This window comes from Strigops habroptila, chromosome 4 (assembly GCF_004027225.2).
Source record: "Strigops habroptila isolate Jane chromosome 4, bStrHab1.2.pri, whole genome shotgun sequence".
NCBI lineage: Eukaryota > Metazoa > Chordata > Aves > Psittaciformes > Psittacidae > Strigops > Strigops habroptila.
This window is the reverse complement of record NC_046358.1, coordinates 42,920,963-42,937,001: the sequence shown is the minus strand read 5'-3', so window position 1 is coordinate 42,937,001 and position 16,039 is coordinate 42,920,963. Positions and strand designations below refer to the sequence as shown.

General features: G+C 36.1%; 1 protein-coding gene across 3 annotated transcripts in view; it reads left to right on the top strand.

Annotated features, from left to right (window-relative positions):
* Window positions 1-16,039, top strand: part of AQR (aquarius intron-binding spliceosomal factor) — a 49,959-nt gene that overhangs the window by 22,334 nt on the left and 11,586 nt on the right. For all 3 annotated transcript variants that reach the window (XM_030481675.1, XM_030481672.1, XM_030481674.1), the window contains 9 exons: window positions 358-599; window positions 2,126-2,272; window positions 2,786-2,855; window positions 5,387-5,497; window positions 6,329-6,438; window positions 9,113-9,248; window positions 10,746-10,955; window positions 11,764-11,901; window positions 12,696-12,767. In XM_030481675.1, the coding sequence (XP_030337535.1) occupies window positions 358-599; window positions 2,126-2,272; window positions 2,786-2,855; window positions 5,387-5,497; window positions 6,329-6,438; window positions 9,113-9,248; window positions 10,746-10,955; window positions 11,764-11,901; window positions 12,696-12,767 (1,236 nt within the window). The remainder of the gene's footprint in view (window positions 1-357; window positions 600-2,125; window positions 2,273-2,785; window positions 2,856-5,386; window positions 5,498-6,328; window positions 6,439-9,112; window positions 9,249-10,745; window positions 10,956-11,763; window positions 11,902-12,695; window positions 12,768-16,039) is intronic.

Genomic DNA, 16,039 nt, shown 5'->3' with positions numbered 1-16,039 from the left:
CTTGGCTCCAGGATGAAATTTACAGGGTTGATAGAGAAATCTTAAGCTGCATGAGGGTCTTCTATGTCTTTTTCTTCCCTCTCCCTCCTCTGAGTGTACTGGAATGAAAATTTTACTAATGTCTATGGTCCTCTTTACTAACAGAATAGTCGAATATTTGGAGAACACATGTTTTGACACTGATGGTTTTTTGCATATATATTCTATACTCAATTTAAGCAAACACCTCTCGGGTAAAGACTGTTATATACAAGCATTTTAGAATAGACTTGATTAGTCTTCATGTCATTATGTCTTGTTTTCTTAGTAAGAAGTCAATCTCTCCAATCATGTTTTAACCATTTTTCTAATTCGCAGGCTGTTCTGGAGACTATTAGGAATTTAATGAACACAGATTGTGTGGTTCCTGACTGGCTGCATGACATCATTCTCGGATATGGAGACCCAAGTAGCGCACACTATTCAAAAATGCCAAATCAGATCGCAACTCTGGATTTTAATGACACTTTCCTGTCCATTGATCACTTAAAAGCTAGCTTTCCTGGATACAATATTAAAGTGACTGTTGACAATCCAGTTCTGCAAATGCCCCCCTTCAGGTGATCTCAGAATTTCAAGTTCTTCTGGTCTGGTATTCTTGCAGAAGTGTGGTGTTAGGTGGAGTTGAGTTCAGTGGTTGAAGGGAGGTGCTTTATTTTAAGAAAAATGTTAATATCAAAATTGAAGTAGTTATATAACAGGGTTAGCTGTACCTACAGTTAGGCTCAGGACCAGCTTCTGCTCTGTATAAAAATGCATCAGAGCATTGATTGAATATATAGGAAAGGCAACAGTATGAGATAAAATGAAGAGACATAGCATTCACTTCTGCATTATGCTATCTAACTTCTTCAAGTTCAGCCTGAAGATTTTTAAATTACATAGCTTACTTAACGTGTTTCATTAAAGCAAGCGAAGAACAGCAATTTCAGTATCAGTTAAAACTTCAGCTTTTGGAGACAATTCAATTAAAGAATTGAGTCTGAAATCCAATATTGCTTATTCTATTTAGAAATACTTTCTGAAATAGGATGCCTACCTGTATGCCTGCTAAATGAAATTTACATATTTTGTTTCAGTGTTGCTGTTGTCCAGCATTTTTAGACTTGAGTGTTCCATCCCTCCTGGTGGACCTCCTCATATACTTCAATGACAATTGAAATACATTTCCTTTTAAATGAGTAGATTTGACTGGCGAGGGAAAAGATGACTTTCCCCCCTGCACCAGTTAGCTGTTATGGCTAAATTGAACCTTGAAAAACAGGAAGGTAATCTTCCATGCTGTTTTTGAAACACTGCATGTAGAATATGTGCAGTGAAGGTACTAACACTATATAATTTTATAAAAATAGTATGAAGGTATTAAGACAGGATAGCACACACCATTTACCGTGATGAACTAGTATTCATTTTCAGTTCATAGGTTAAAATACAGATACTCCTGTTTATAAAGAGCTATTGGTCTTCCTACTGCTGCATTTGTCCTGTAAAGAGACAAAGAGATTATTGCTGTTAAAGATGTCTGCATCGTTGTCTGGAGATAATTGGATAGCCATTGGAATTCACTATGATTTGTTTCCAAATTGGAGAAGCTTGGTGACATATGATGCAGAAGGCTATAAAAATATTGAAAAGGGAGGATAAAAGGCTTCATGTGTTGGAGCAGTTGAGAACATGGATGTATCTTGTGTTTGATGAAAGCATCGGTTCTAGAACAAAATCAAGTTACTACTGCTGAACAGACAGTGCCAGTGACTTTCTATTAAAACTTCACTCCTGCCCCTTCCATTTTCATTTTTGATTTCTTTGCCTTCAGTGATTTTTCCAGCTGGCTCTCAGCACTGCTCCTGGCTTGTCAAGCTATGTAAAGAAGACTTTTGACATACTTCTTGTCAAATATGTTTTCTTAAAATCTGCTTCATCGATTTATTTGTCATTTCTTTCCTTATCCACATTTGCAACTCTTTTTTCCCTATTGTGTGAGAGTTTGTCTTTATGGAGATAAAAATCTTTTTGTATAAAGTTCTAAGACAGTATGGTATCGTACCGAATGTGCTGAAGCATAGCCTTAAATTATTTGTTGCAGGATAACTTTCCCAATCATGGGAGGTAAAGGAAAGAAAAGAAAAGAAGAGGATGGGAATGAAGAAAAACCTGAAGAAGCTAAAACACTGATTGTAGAGCCTCATGTCATTCCAAACAGGGGACCATATCCATATAATCAGCCAAAACGGTAATCAGTAGATGAGAACTTATTTACAAATGGTAAAATGTGCATAATAGTTAATTTTCAGGAATACTTGAATATGAGACCGTTTTGTTTCACATTTAAATCAAACTATTTGTTGTCATTTCTCTGTTTAAAAATTCACTTGAAGAACAATGAGAAATACTGTCTTTTAGTATTGTGTCAGGTCTTCGAATACTAGGAGAATCATACCTAAAGAATTTTACAGCATTCTCAGGAAATGACAGAAACTAAAGACAGACAGCCTTTTAGGTGGGATGATTTTGTTGTCATGTGGACAATATGATTTACTGTCTTGCTTCAAAATTGCAAATTTGTCATGTCTATAAAGAAGATAGTTGTAATGTTGGTTTAACTTATATATAAGTTTGCAAGCAATACAGTTCTGGAGAGACGTGTAGCCAATTAAATTAAATCAAACTCGGTAAAAACAATTGCTCTTACCAAAACAATTGGCAAAATCTGTCAATTCTCTGATCTTGTTTTGCTTTGTTACAGCAATACTATTCAATTTACCCATACTCAGATTGAAGCTATACGTGCGGGAATGCAGCCTGGGCTGACTATGGTAAGAATATCTTTAAGGATTTTATGCTCTTACTTATTTTATTCTGGCTTTAGGTACATGCATTGAAATACCAGTAATGCCTATTTCTATAGCCTTGCTAAGGTCACTTCTAGTAATAGTTTTAAAATATGAAAAAAATAACATATAAATGTTCAACATCCTCCCATCTTCACAAAATCATACAGAAACATACTTGATGTGTAACTGTATCCTGTGTTTCAGTAGCTGAAGACTTTCTACAACAACTGAGTTTACTTTTTCAGTGGTTGGATTGCTACTTTTGGACTGCAAAGTTTTTGGCATGTCTGTCATTTTTGGCTGGTTTAGATTACTTGCGTCATTTTTAGTTTCATCTGTCTCCATTAAAGGAAATGAAATTCATTCAGTTGTCTTCAGGGAGCTTTTTTCTGCTGTCTTGTCTCATGTGCAGTCCTTTATATCCTACTGAATTCTAGAACTAAGAAGTTACAAACCAAAGCAAAGCTGTAGATTTGTTATGAAAATAATTTCTGATCAGTGAATTTCTGCAAAGGTGTTTAAGATTTACTGCTCTAAGTTAGAATTTGACTACAAGTCTCACAATGGAGTACAGTTTGTCCTTGTAGTGGTGCAGTGGAATGTTTGAATAACTTCTCTCTGGTGCTTTTAATTTCTTCTTGATCTATATCGGCAGTAATGCCAATTTTTAGATTTTGTATTGGTATTCATTAGTATCGTACTCTTCCTTGTCCCCTTCCTCCTTATGTTTTATGACTACTTATAGTCCTTGAAGCTAGCACACAAAAGATGCAAGTCAAAGGGAATTTGTATCAATTCTTGGCAGTGTTTTTGAGTATGATATGTTTTCTAGTATAACACAGCAGAACTTTCTGGTTGTTAATAGAATATCACCTTTAAGGACTATTTAGAAATGAGAGCCTTTTTTTTTTTTTTTTTTTTTTAATGCTGTGAAAATACCACCATGATAAATGCTTTAAATTTGGTTATTAAACAGTGTTGGAAGGGGTATTTTGGAATAATTTGATCTGCTGGGTTCTACATAATTGAAGTGTTTGTCCAAGAATACCCATGCCAATGTATAGGAGTATTGTTTTATATCAGTAGTATTGTTAATAGGAGAGAAGACTGGGAAATTAAAATCTTAATTACCATTTTGTAGTATATAATTAACATACAAAATACTAGAGAGGTCTCCAAGTCCCCTCATTTTTATTTTTGTCTTATTGAAGTTTTACATATCATTGCATGCTGTTATTAGTATCATTTAATATATTTTGATCCATTAATGGCCTTCAAATGCAAGTGTATAATGCATTATAAACTACCATCTACCTCACTTTTGGAGGGCTTTAAAGAAGAAAAGTAACTTCCTGTGCCTGGTACTCCATCAACTTTCCTAAATACTTGAGACAAGAGTCATTATATAATTTGGACTTTTTTGCTAAAACTGCATTTGGTGCTGTTTTAAGAAGTTAGAGGTCACAAGGGAAAACAAATGGCAAAATTGGCTTTTTGGTTATGAGGATGTATTTCTGAATTTTTTTAATTTTTTTTTTTTTTTTTTCACATCACCCACTATTTTGCAGGCAGAAGAGAGAAGGCAGACTGAGAAAACAGTTATGTGATACAGGCCTATGTTTTATTTTGTTTCATTATGTCATGTATTTCTGTGCAATATTTTTGAGAAGTACAGTCCTACTTGCTTTTGAATCCTGAGATCAGTGAGATTCCTTAAAGTGTGATTTCAAAGCAATTTCTGATTTTGTGTGAAGACATATGAAACCTGCTATTTTGTGTTTCTTAATGCTGAACAAATTACGTTGAGATGCTCTGTAATGCTTTGATACCTTTAAAATGTCTCAGGTGTCAATTTTTTAATGTTGGTATAATTGAGCCTATAAAAACATTAACTGTCAGTATCACTTCTAGATCATGAGTTGTAGATTTTTGAGTATATAAAAAGAATGGACTTATTTTTTTTCTTCCCCTGTTCTTTTTATCTGCCTCACCTTATTATTTTTCAATTGTGTGCTTTTTTAATTTTATTTATTTTATTTTCCCCACAGTTTCCCCTATGTTTATCCTGTCCTGAGGCTAAACAGCCTTTTTTTCTCTGAGGTCTGTTTTCATGGGTTGCAAAACAGAATAGTGCTTCAGATGCTGGGTTACTATATTCCTCTTAGGCAGGAAACTCCCTAACTGATCTGAATTCAGTCTTTTATGATATATTGTATTTGTTCTTGAAGTTCACAAAAGCCAGAAATTAGTTGCTGGATTACTGTATTCCTTTTAGCCAGGAATCATCATTAGCCTAAGTCTTTCATGTTGTGTATACATGTTCTTGAAGATCATAGAAGCCAGCAAGCAATTGTACATGAAACAGAAGATTTTTTTGTTGTCCTTAATGTATGATGTCAGTGTCCTGTGAGATCATTCTGTTTTCTTCCCAGCTGGCTATATTTCTTTATTCTGTGATATTCTGATGAATTGTGTGTTTTCGGTTTTAATTTTTTGTTTTGGTTTGATTTTAGGTAGTGGGTCCACCTGGTACTGGAAAAACTGATGTAGCAGTTCAGATAATATCCAATCTTTATCATAATTTCCCAGAACAAAGAACTCTTATAGTTACTCACTCTAATCAGGTAAAGTGTCAGTCATGTATGAAATTTTCCTGTAATTAAAGTGAAAACCAGCAGGTATTGAGATCAGTAGGTTTGGATTACAATTGTCTTTTAACAAGGAAAACTTGAGTTTGCTTGTATGTGATCTTGCCAGTTTCACAATGTGAAATTAATTTTTTTGAATTTCAGGTTTGTAGTCCTGACTTGAAGTACAAGTGGAGCTTGCTCATATTTGTTGTTAGTTTCATAACCTGATGGTCCAGTGCTTGCAAACTTACTCCTTTGGAATACACTGAATTGGACAGTTTATATTAAGCTGTTTAAGGCAGAGATGAGTTTAAGAGGAGTTTATCAAAGAGTTTAAGGCAAGAGATATAACACACCTTACAGTTTGGTTCAGCAAAATTTACTTACCCATGTGGAATAGTCACAGCACCTCCCAGTCAGTACCAGATCATGCTTGTCTCATGTACAGTAAAAGTTAAATGGTTTAGTCGTGTAACAAGATCAATGTTTGCAAAGTGTTCCTCTTGAGACAGTTTACAAAACTGATAGCTTTAGCAGGTAAATTAATTACAGGATAGAATGAAATTTTAAAATTGTTTTAAAAATGTAAAATCAAATTTAATTGTTATGAAGCATGCATATACAAGAGTTTTGGTAGGCTAATTTCCCTGTTGTCAAGATTAAGAGCTCTAATTTCAGTATTAATTTCATGTTTGCTTTTGCTTCCATTTATCCCAAAATAGGCATTATTTCCTAGCTGGCTTACCAGTAATTATTTAGTTTTCCCCTGCAAGAGCCTCTGAACTTCTAAAAACTACCTTTTCTCCTGTTCTTGTCAATCTTTAGGCCTTGAACCAGCTGTTTGAAAAAATCATGGCTCTAGACATTGATGAGCGCCACCTTCTGCGTCTGGGTCATGGAGAAGAGGAATTAGAGACAGAGAAAGATTTCAGCAGGTGAGAAAGGAGGTGCTGATGATAAACTCATTTACATAAACATTGTAGCAAGATGTATGTCCTGAATCCATTCTACCTCCCTTGTAAATGAGCAAGGAGCTCTGCTTGACAAGTTTTGCCTTTCTTGTAATATGATTGGATCCCAGTAATGCAGAGTGCACCTGCTTTCAATACAGGGTTAAGTAATTTTGGTTATTATTTAGTAGCGAAACTGTGTTCCCTTTGAGAATCCAAAGGCAGAATCAGGCCGTTGCTTGTTCACAAAATAAACTGCTTAAGTAAAGGTAGTTCAATATCTTTTGGGCCCATACACACTTTATAGGATTAATCTGTTTTGTGAGAGAAAGGTACGTTTCTGCACTTGCCAATTTTTTGTACAAATATATCACTTCTACTGGCATGGTGAATATTGCATTAATAAATATGAACATGAAATTAAATGTTCTGGTTTTAATTCTTCAGAATATCGCTTAAATGCAGTCACTTATTTCATTGGTAACACATTTTGAAGAAAACCTACATAAGGAAAGCTATCAACTCTGTCAGTCCAAAGACTTAAAGACTTAAGAACCTGTTCTTGTAAATATTAGTATGTTTGTTATGTGTTAGTCCAATTGACGTCCGTAGGATTACATACATTCATAAATGTAAGCGGGGGTATAATGGTCATGCACTGGAAATAACTGAACTGTCCAGTACTGGATTATTATAGCAATACTTTGACTTCAAAAGCTGTAGTAAAAATTATATATAGTGACTAGAAGCTACGCACATGTGCATAGTTGAGTTTCATTTAGCAAAATAAATACCTTGTGATCTTTTTTTAATAAATTTGAATGCTTTAACATGCTCAAATTATTCCAGAAATCTGATAGCCAAAATCTTAGTGAAACGATGGCATGGCAGATATTTATTTAGTAATATCCAGACTTTAGTATATTCCTTGAGCAGTAGTGCTCATCATTAAAAAGAGTTTTCTTTGAGGCACTCTATATTGTCTGTTTTCATTCTTTTCAAGGTAACTCCAGACCTGTGGGGCATTACTGCAAGTTCTAAGGGTTCTGGCAGTTTGGGAGGGAGGATAAGGGTTGAGCAAGATACATGAAGGTGGGCTGCACTACTGTGAGAAGAGGAGTTTATTTCTCATATGCCTTTTGTTTGTTTTGTTTGTTTGCTTCTGATTTCATGGTTTTTCTGAGTCGGACTGCTTTAGAGGTCACAATACTGCCTAAGGAATTTCTACTGCTTGCAAGCTTAGTGTTCCTTTTTTGCTCCTTCTGCCGGCACAGCAAAGCAGGACAGGGGTATAAGAACATAAGGTGGACAGGAGCCGATTAAACTGGTACTGTCACTTAAACACAAAGGGAATCACAACTAAAGAAAATTTTGTAGCAATGAATGAGGGTGTCGTAAAAGAGAACATATGACTTCAGTTGGGAGAAATAAGAGGACATTGGAAGTGTGAGGGGAAAAAAACCCCAAACAACTGCTTGCAGTCACTTGTAATTGTAATGGATTGGGTTTGTTGAAGATGAAAAAACTATTTAGTATTCTAAGGATCTTAAACTGTCACAGTGCCCAAGGAACTTGTTTTGTTCCAGTTGTCAACAATATCATAGTTACTTGTTTCTTAGTAAATGCAAATCTCCAGCTTTAACTACTCTCACCCTTCTAAATAAGACAATAGAACCCATTGTGATTACCAGGGATTATGTCTGTTGGGTTTTTTTCTGTGCAGAAAGCATGTTTTATTACTAGTAAGCTTAATAAGTTAAAAGTTAACCTTTATTCACAAAAGTGTCATACTGACATGTTTTTATTTGAGCTTTTAACTGTGTATGCATTTTTAAGAGAAAGTGTCCTGTTCCTCTCATTTCTTTAATATCACCTGTTGATACCCTTTTTTAATCTGTTTTCTTTTTTAGAAAATGTGATTCTTATATTATTTTTTTGTTGTTGTTGTACTGCTTCTGGGAGGGGGAGAATGCATGGAATAAGGAAATTGATTTATAAAGGAAAAAAAACTGGCCTTGAATTTTGTAAGAGGAGGAAGAATGGAAGGAATAGGTTACAAACTAATAATAAAAGTCATAAAAGTTAATCATCAGGCAGCTATGAGCATAGGGTATGTCAGGTATGTACGTATCCTATGTGTGCATGCAGACCTGTCTATTAGCCCTGGTGGGCGAAGTGTTACTACAAGACATTTTGTATATTGCCAAAGGAATTCAACCTTGCCATACTGAAACTCTGGGTATCGATTCTATTTATGAAGGTCCATAGACTTGTATAACTTGGTTGTGTTTATGTAACATGTAGTGGACTGGTAGCTCCTAAACAGTACGCTGTAAGTAATGTTTTTTCTACTTTACAGATGCGTCACAAGAATGTTTTACTAACACTTACGAAGCTTTTGTTGAAGTGATAGGATAAAAGGAACTTTACAGTAATGGCTCTTGCATGGCTTTGTAAATTGTTAGGACTCAACTGATAGAAATAGTCAGCATGTAGCGTATTCTTGGTGTTTGGAACCAGGTAGTTCCAAACTTGTGGGTTGTCTTTTTTGGGGGTGGGTGGATGGTGTTTGGTGTGTGAACTCTTGTGATACTTAAAATAAACCGGTTTGAATTAGCTACATTTAAATACAAATTATGTTGTTTAATCCATTTTGTAGGTATGGAAGAGTTAATTATGTGCTGGCTCGAAGACTTGAACTTCTACGGGAAGTTGGGCGATTGCAAGAGAGTCTTGGAGTCCCAGGCGATGTTTCTTACACTTGTGAAACAGCTGGGCACTTTTTCTTATACCAAGTAAGGACTGAAATCCTACAGAGACTGTATGACCTCAATGTGTTATGAAACAGTTTGTAAAAAATTTGAGTGAATTTTCAAAATTGAGCCTGAAAAAAACAAACCGCATTTTCTTTGGTGGCTTAAAATACAATAACAGCTAAAGCTGTAATTGCAGCATTAGTTACTTGTATTGCTATTGTTTTAACTCCTGCATGATGACTCACCAATTAAAAGGCTAGCAGTGCTGTTGTTCATGCCTGCTGGCAAAGATTTTAACCTGAAGTTTCTCCTTCAGATGGAAAACTATGTGGTCTGCTTTACATTTTGGACAACCATTAGAGCAGTTAACTTGATGGTCCTGCTTTAGAATGCGTTTATAGCATTAAATACCAGCATGAAATTAGATGCGCAGTATAAAACCCAGAGATTTTCTGTATGTTGTATATCCTTGATTTCCCTTGCATGTATTTTTCAGTGACATGGTCTACGTTAGCAGTTAGTGTGGCTTAAGCAGACTTATAGAGTGGTACTTAGGATCAGATGCGTACACTGTGTATGTTTTTACTGAAGTTATTCGGGGCTAGCTGTAGCATGGGCCTAAACATTAAATGGACATTAGGTGTTGGAGTGTGCTAGGAGCACTGGTAGAGCTCATCTTTTGGTTCAGTTTCCTCCAAGAGGAGTCCCACTTGGTATTTCAACCAAAGTACTGTAAGTGGAGGTAATAAGGAAATTGCTTCTGTATTGGGTTTATGTGCAAGATTTTAATAGATGGGGTCTGCAGGTATAATCTCTGAGAAGAGGCCAGGGGCTGACCAATGCCGGACATAGCCAGCTCAAATGGGCCCGCTGCTGGGTGAAACTGAGCCCATCAGTGACACTGGTGGTGCCTCTGTAAAAACATCTATGAGAAAAGGTAAAAAACCACTGGGCAGCACCTGGGGCAGAGTGGGGATGTGGGAAACAACCACACACACCAAGGTCAGAAGGAAAAGGAGGAGCAGGAGCAGAGGTTCCCCCATAGCTCATGGAGAGGACCATGGTGAAGCAGGTTGTCCCCTTCCAGGCCATGGAGGACTGTGTCCGAGCAGATAGCTACACCACAGCCAGTGAGGACCCCATGCTAGAGCAGGTGGATATGCCCTGAAGCCGCAGCCTGTAGAAAGTCCGTGTCAGAGCAGTGGAAAAGTGTGAGGTGGCAAAGATGCAGTGCTACAAACATGAGTGAAATTGAACCTGGGAAGAAAGAGGGGGTGGAGAAGAAAGGTGGTTTTGGTTCTGTCTGTTTCTCACCATTGTACTCCATTTTTAATTGGAAATAAATCAAATCAATTTTCCCCAAGTCAAGTCAACCCACCACAGCTTCAAAACCATCGTCCTGATACAAGCTCAAGTGCTAATTTAGACATACCTTGCTTTTGTGATAATTTTTCTTAATACCGTGTATGCAAGACTACACCTTGCCAACAACTTTGATATTAAAACATGTCAATGTGACACTTTTGTTTGTCATAGGTTATGTCTCGTTGGGAGGAGTATATCAGCAAAGTGAAAGTTAAGGGTGGAAAAGTGCCAGATGTTACAGATGTCTCCAGTTTCTTTCCTTTTCACCAGTATTTTGCAAATGCTCCTCAACCAGTTTTCAAAGGCAAATCCTATGAAGAAGATATGGAAATTGCAGAAGGGTGTTTTAGACATGTTAAGAAAATATTCACTCAGCTTGAGGTAAGACATGTAACTATTAAAGGTAGGTGGGTCTGGCTAATCCTACAAAAAAACTTTACACAGTTCCAAAATTCTCCTTTGCCCTATATCCTACAAGGAGTATATCACTCTAGGCAGCTTTATTAGCTGCTAAGGTGAGAATTTCCACCTTTGGGTAATACTGGCATGTTTCACAGCAGGTACAAGGGTCTAATTTGTTTTATTTTGATCTTAGGAAGCAGGCATTTTGGGTGTTCCGTTTTCATTGATTAGGTTACTAGGATTGGTTTGCCTATCACTGCTCCTCTGATCCTCACAGGGTTTTTGTGTTTACAGTGAGTTGTCTTTAATCAGATAACCTAGAAGTAGCTTAAATGGATTATCTTCTATTTTTCGCAGAATTGCTTTAGAGGCTTTTAAAAGTTTGGGTAAAGGTGATCTGTGTATCATTTAGTCATATTAACTTAAATGGTCTTTCTAATACTGAATTTGATGTGGTGTTACGATGGAAAACAAGAAGATATAGTACAACAAAACTTTGGGGGATTCTGAGAGGGTTCCTCAGAATTGGTTGAATAATTGTCTGCAAATTTGTATATGCACACAGGTTGCAGAATTGTTTCTGTTTTTAAAAGATTGTTTTTTGAAATACTGTGGTTTCCAAGTTTAGCATTAAAATATTATTCAAGATGGGATTGCTAACAGTAGATACCTTCAGAACTTTCTTGCCTAATTATATTAAGAAGGTGGCCAGATAGTTGAAGTAAATACATTTTATAAGGAACAATTTTTTGTATTCTGTCTTTCACGGTTTTCTTCTCTTGCATAGGAATTCAGAGCATTTGAACTTCTCCGCAGTGGCCTGGATAGATCCAAATACCTGTTGGTGAAAGAAGCAAAAATCATTGCTATGACTTGTACTCATGCTGCTCTGAAACGACACGACCTGGTTGAATTAGGTTTCAAAGTAATGATTTTTTTTGTTTTGTCTGTACTAAATCTAAGCAACTAGGTTATTTTGAGTTGCGTTTTTTTACCAGTATGTTTCAACTTTTAATTTTACTGAAGACAAGTTTAACTTCTTCAAGTAAAAAATGAGATCACTTGTAAGTTACTGTATATACAAAAATGCTTAATAGTGTAGATGATGATCCGCAGTGGTATGATTGAGTAATAAAATAAAGGCAGAATTCAGGAAAAAAACTGTGGCCTTTATAACTTCACCTAAAAAATGAACAATCTGATGAAAAGGTACTATGCAATGCTGTTCTCACTCTGCAGTATTAGCCATAGGTAATAATTTAGTACAGACTTGTATCTCACAATAGCCAACCACCAATAATTTTTAGTATTTTTTTTTTTTCTGATAATGCCCTGTATTGGGTCACAAAAGCACTCTTTTTCTGCTTCAGTGCAAGCGTACCAAAATAGTTTGCTCCACTGCAGAAAGCTTTTCTGGATGGGTTGTGGCCTGTGGGAAGCATGTCATATGATTCAGTCATGGATTCCTTCTAGATGTAAGCCCTGATTGGTTGGTACAGATAGATCTGCTATTGATGTGGTAGGATTTCACCCTCTGACATTGATTTTTGGTAATAATGATATTTTGCCTATAAGGGTAAAATCCTGCTGTAACTGTTCCACCTCTCAAAAATCAAATGGGTAGTTGATGTTTTCTTTTGGTAGGCTGAATAAAATTATTAATTTGTATTACTTGGTTGATGGACATATCTCTTGTTTTGTTTTGGTTTTTTCCCTCAGTATGACAACATCTTAATGGAAGAGTCTGCTCAGATTCTGGAGATAGAAACCTTTATACCTCTCCTGCTGCAGGTTAGACCTGAATCATAAAATATATTACAAAAAATGTTAAATGAAAGTCTGTGTTCTTGAACAACACATAATATTTAAAGGAAAATATCTTGTGCAGAAAGTAACCTAGGACCGGTATTTGCCATTTGAGTGGACAGTAAGAACTTTCAGTTTGGTCTACATTAGTTGTTTATCCTTGAGTTTTGATGATATGGAGTAAGCTAATAGTTCTAGATATCTTGGTTTTATTGACTAAATAGTAGGATAGCAGGCTTTTGTTTTGAAAATAAAAAAGTGAAGATATTTTATGTAAAGTATGTCCTGGCTTTGTTATATTCTTTCTCATTTAATAGTGATTATTTCTGATTGTAAAAATTGTTAAAATATAAATAAGGGTTTTGTTTCCCAAGAGCATAAGGCTTACATAATTGCTCTGTATCATCCCATCTGTTTGTGGTGTTTGGTCAGTTTCAGTCAGGATTAACAGAGAGAGATACCAAGCACTGAGAACTTCAAGGAAAACTTGGAGCCAAGTAGAGAGGAGACCTTCTAATTGATGTTACAACTCCACAGAAAGAAAATAAGTGATTACTGGTTCTACTACTTCTTTTTCCCAATAATAATGTACCTTTTATCTGGTTAATTGGTAAATATTTAGCCTGGAATCAACTGCAGCTTGTACTGTGTTTGGCAAGCAAGCAATTAGTAGATAAAGGAATGCAGATGTGATACAGTTGAATGAAAGTCTTGCAGCTGGAAAGGTACTGCTAATGCAGGGAAGGAAAGAAGGAAACTGGAGGTAACATGAGACAGGGGATATTTATAGTGTAGTCTTTAAGAAGCCAGGTAGCAACAGCTCTGTAATGTAAGGGATTGTTGTAATAGAGGGCCGACACTGTTACTTCTGAAGTTGAGTATCTTTCCTTAGAAACATTTGTGCTGATCATTGTGAACTCAAGACACGTTGACTTTCTTGTCATTTTTTGTGTCTCCAGGAAAGATTATCTGTGGTTGCTTTTAGCAACTCCTCTTTTAAGAGCTAGAAGATTTAGTAAGTAAGTAAATGTGCTTCTTGCACATCTGTGGCTCTATCTCTGTAATCTCAGATCACTGAGAGATAAAATTTCACCTCTGGAAGTATGGCCTCCCGCAGGACCTCTGTGCAAACTGTAGCTGCGAATCAAGTTGATGTGTGGAAAGTCAGTAAAACTGAAGACAGTCTCGACTATTGATTTGATTCTTACTCTAGTGGCTTTCTGAAAAATACATAGTCTGCATTTACTCGTATTCTAAAATTAAGTTTTGTTTCAGAAGCTTTGCCTGGAGCAGATACTTTCATTGAAAAGCAATAAATTAAGTCTTCTAAGAAAACCACATCCAAGCTTTTTGATTTTCTTTCTAAAAGAAAATGTGTATTGAAAAAGCCGTGATAGAAACTCCATGAAATACTTGGTATAATTGTAATTGTATCTCATAATTTTGCTCTGTTCCAATGGATATTAGAATACAGTTGCAGGGAAGTACCTCAGTATGGGCCTAGTGCACAAAAAAATGTGCGTATCTAAGTTGCTCTTAAAGCCCAACTCCTGTTCTCAGTTGCTGTTTAACTCTGTAGGATTTTAGGTTTTAGGGATATTAATGTAGTATTTTACACCTTGATGTGTTTAGAGACTGATAGTTTTGATAATTCTGAGCAGGTAGGTGGCTAATTCACCCCCTAAACCCCAAATACTGCCTGAACTCTGAACAGAAACACATACTTCTCCATCTTGTTTGGGTGTTTGGAGAGCAAACCACTGGAGTGAGGCTTCCGACAAATTGTAACACAAAGTCGTACTGCAGTGCTTGTAATGAGAAAATTCTGTGTGGCTTTTACCATGGTTTTCATTGATTATGAAATTATTATATTTAGTCAAATAAGCATCTTAGAGTGTTTTTCAAATGGTTGAATGAACATTGAATAACCAGATGCATCAGGCTGGTGAGGGGAAATAGTGTACACGAACAATGCATAAGCTGACCATTTCATCAGAGTCATATTGTGTGGGTTATTCTGTGACCTTATTTACAAGAGCTATCAAAATGGACCTTGAAAATTGAGCTGGTTTTTATTTTTTTTTAACAAAACCCGAAGAACTAGACTTACAGAGCAGTACTTGATTTCTTGCACTTACAATTCAGACTAAGAAATTTTTAAAAACAGAGTTCTTTGGAGAGCTCTTTGAGGTTGAAATAGCTGATCAGAGAAGAATAATTATATAGAATAATTGGTCTTCTCCAAAGCAGTAGCCTTTTGGGAGGGGAAAAAAAAGAAATCTTTTCCCATGCCACTGAAAATAATTTCTATCCACTTACTTTCTTACTAAGGCATCTTCAGGCTTGATGAGATGGACAGTCCAGAATTCAGTTTTCCTTCCTTACTCTCTTATCAGAGAGGGCTTCATTTCTTTTCAGGATGGCAAGAAAAGGAACTTTGGGCTTCCTCTTGAGTAGTGCTCCAATGGGGAAAGGGAAATATCACAGAACTGTGTAAGAAATGAGGGTCTGAATTGTAAAACTTGCAGATGGACATTTCAGAATTCCAGTTCTACACATCTGTTCCCTTTTTGTCCCTATGTTACAATGTTCTTTCATGAGCTCTGTCAGTGTGTAACTTCGGTACACAAAGGATGATGAGGAACTGGAAAGAGATATACCAAACATACTGAAGAGCATTCAGTCCAAGGGCCAGGGTGGGGATTTAATTAGAGGCTCATTCTGGTCGTTGAAGAGGCCATGTGGGAATTCCAGAGGTAAACAGGTGAAGCATGTAAACTACAGAGACACTTGAAAGGCAGGTTCAATTTGTGCCTCAGATGGGTGAGCACTAAAACTGTTTCAGATGCTTCAGGCAGTTCATATTTGCTATCTCAGAATGAAAAAAAAAATTTAAAGGACTGTTGTAGGGTAACGCTACTATGTAGAAATCAGATTTTTTTACTATAACTTCTATATAATTGTGCCTTTTTTTTTTTTTCCTTTTGTTTTCTGACAACATGTTACCTTTGGCTTTTAAAACAACACAATATGATATTTATACTGATGTTTCTCTACTGATTTTAGTAGATAAACTTACCTGCCGCTTTATAAGAAGCGAGTTTATTTAAAACACTACTACTTTTTCTGGCAGTAGATTGGAAGGGAGCTAAGTCTTTAAAATGACTGCAGATCAGTGTAGCTTAAGAACAAATGTTGAAATTTAGGGCTTAGACTAAGCCAATTTGACTGTTAATGTGTTGTAATTGAGTACCTCA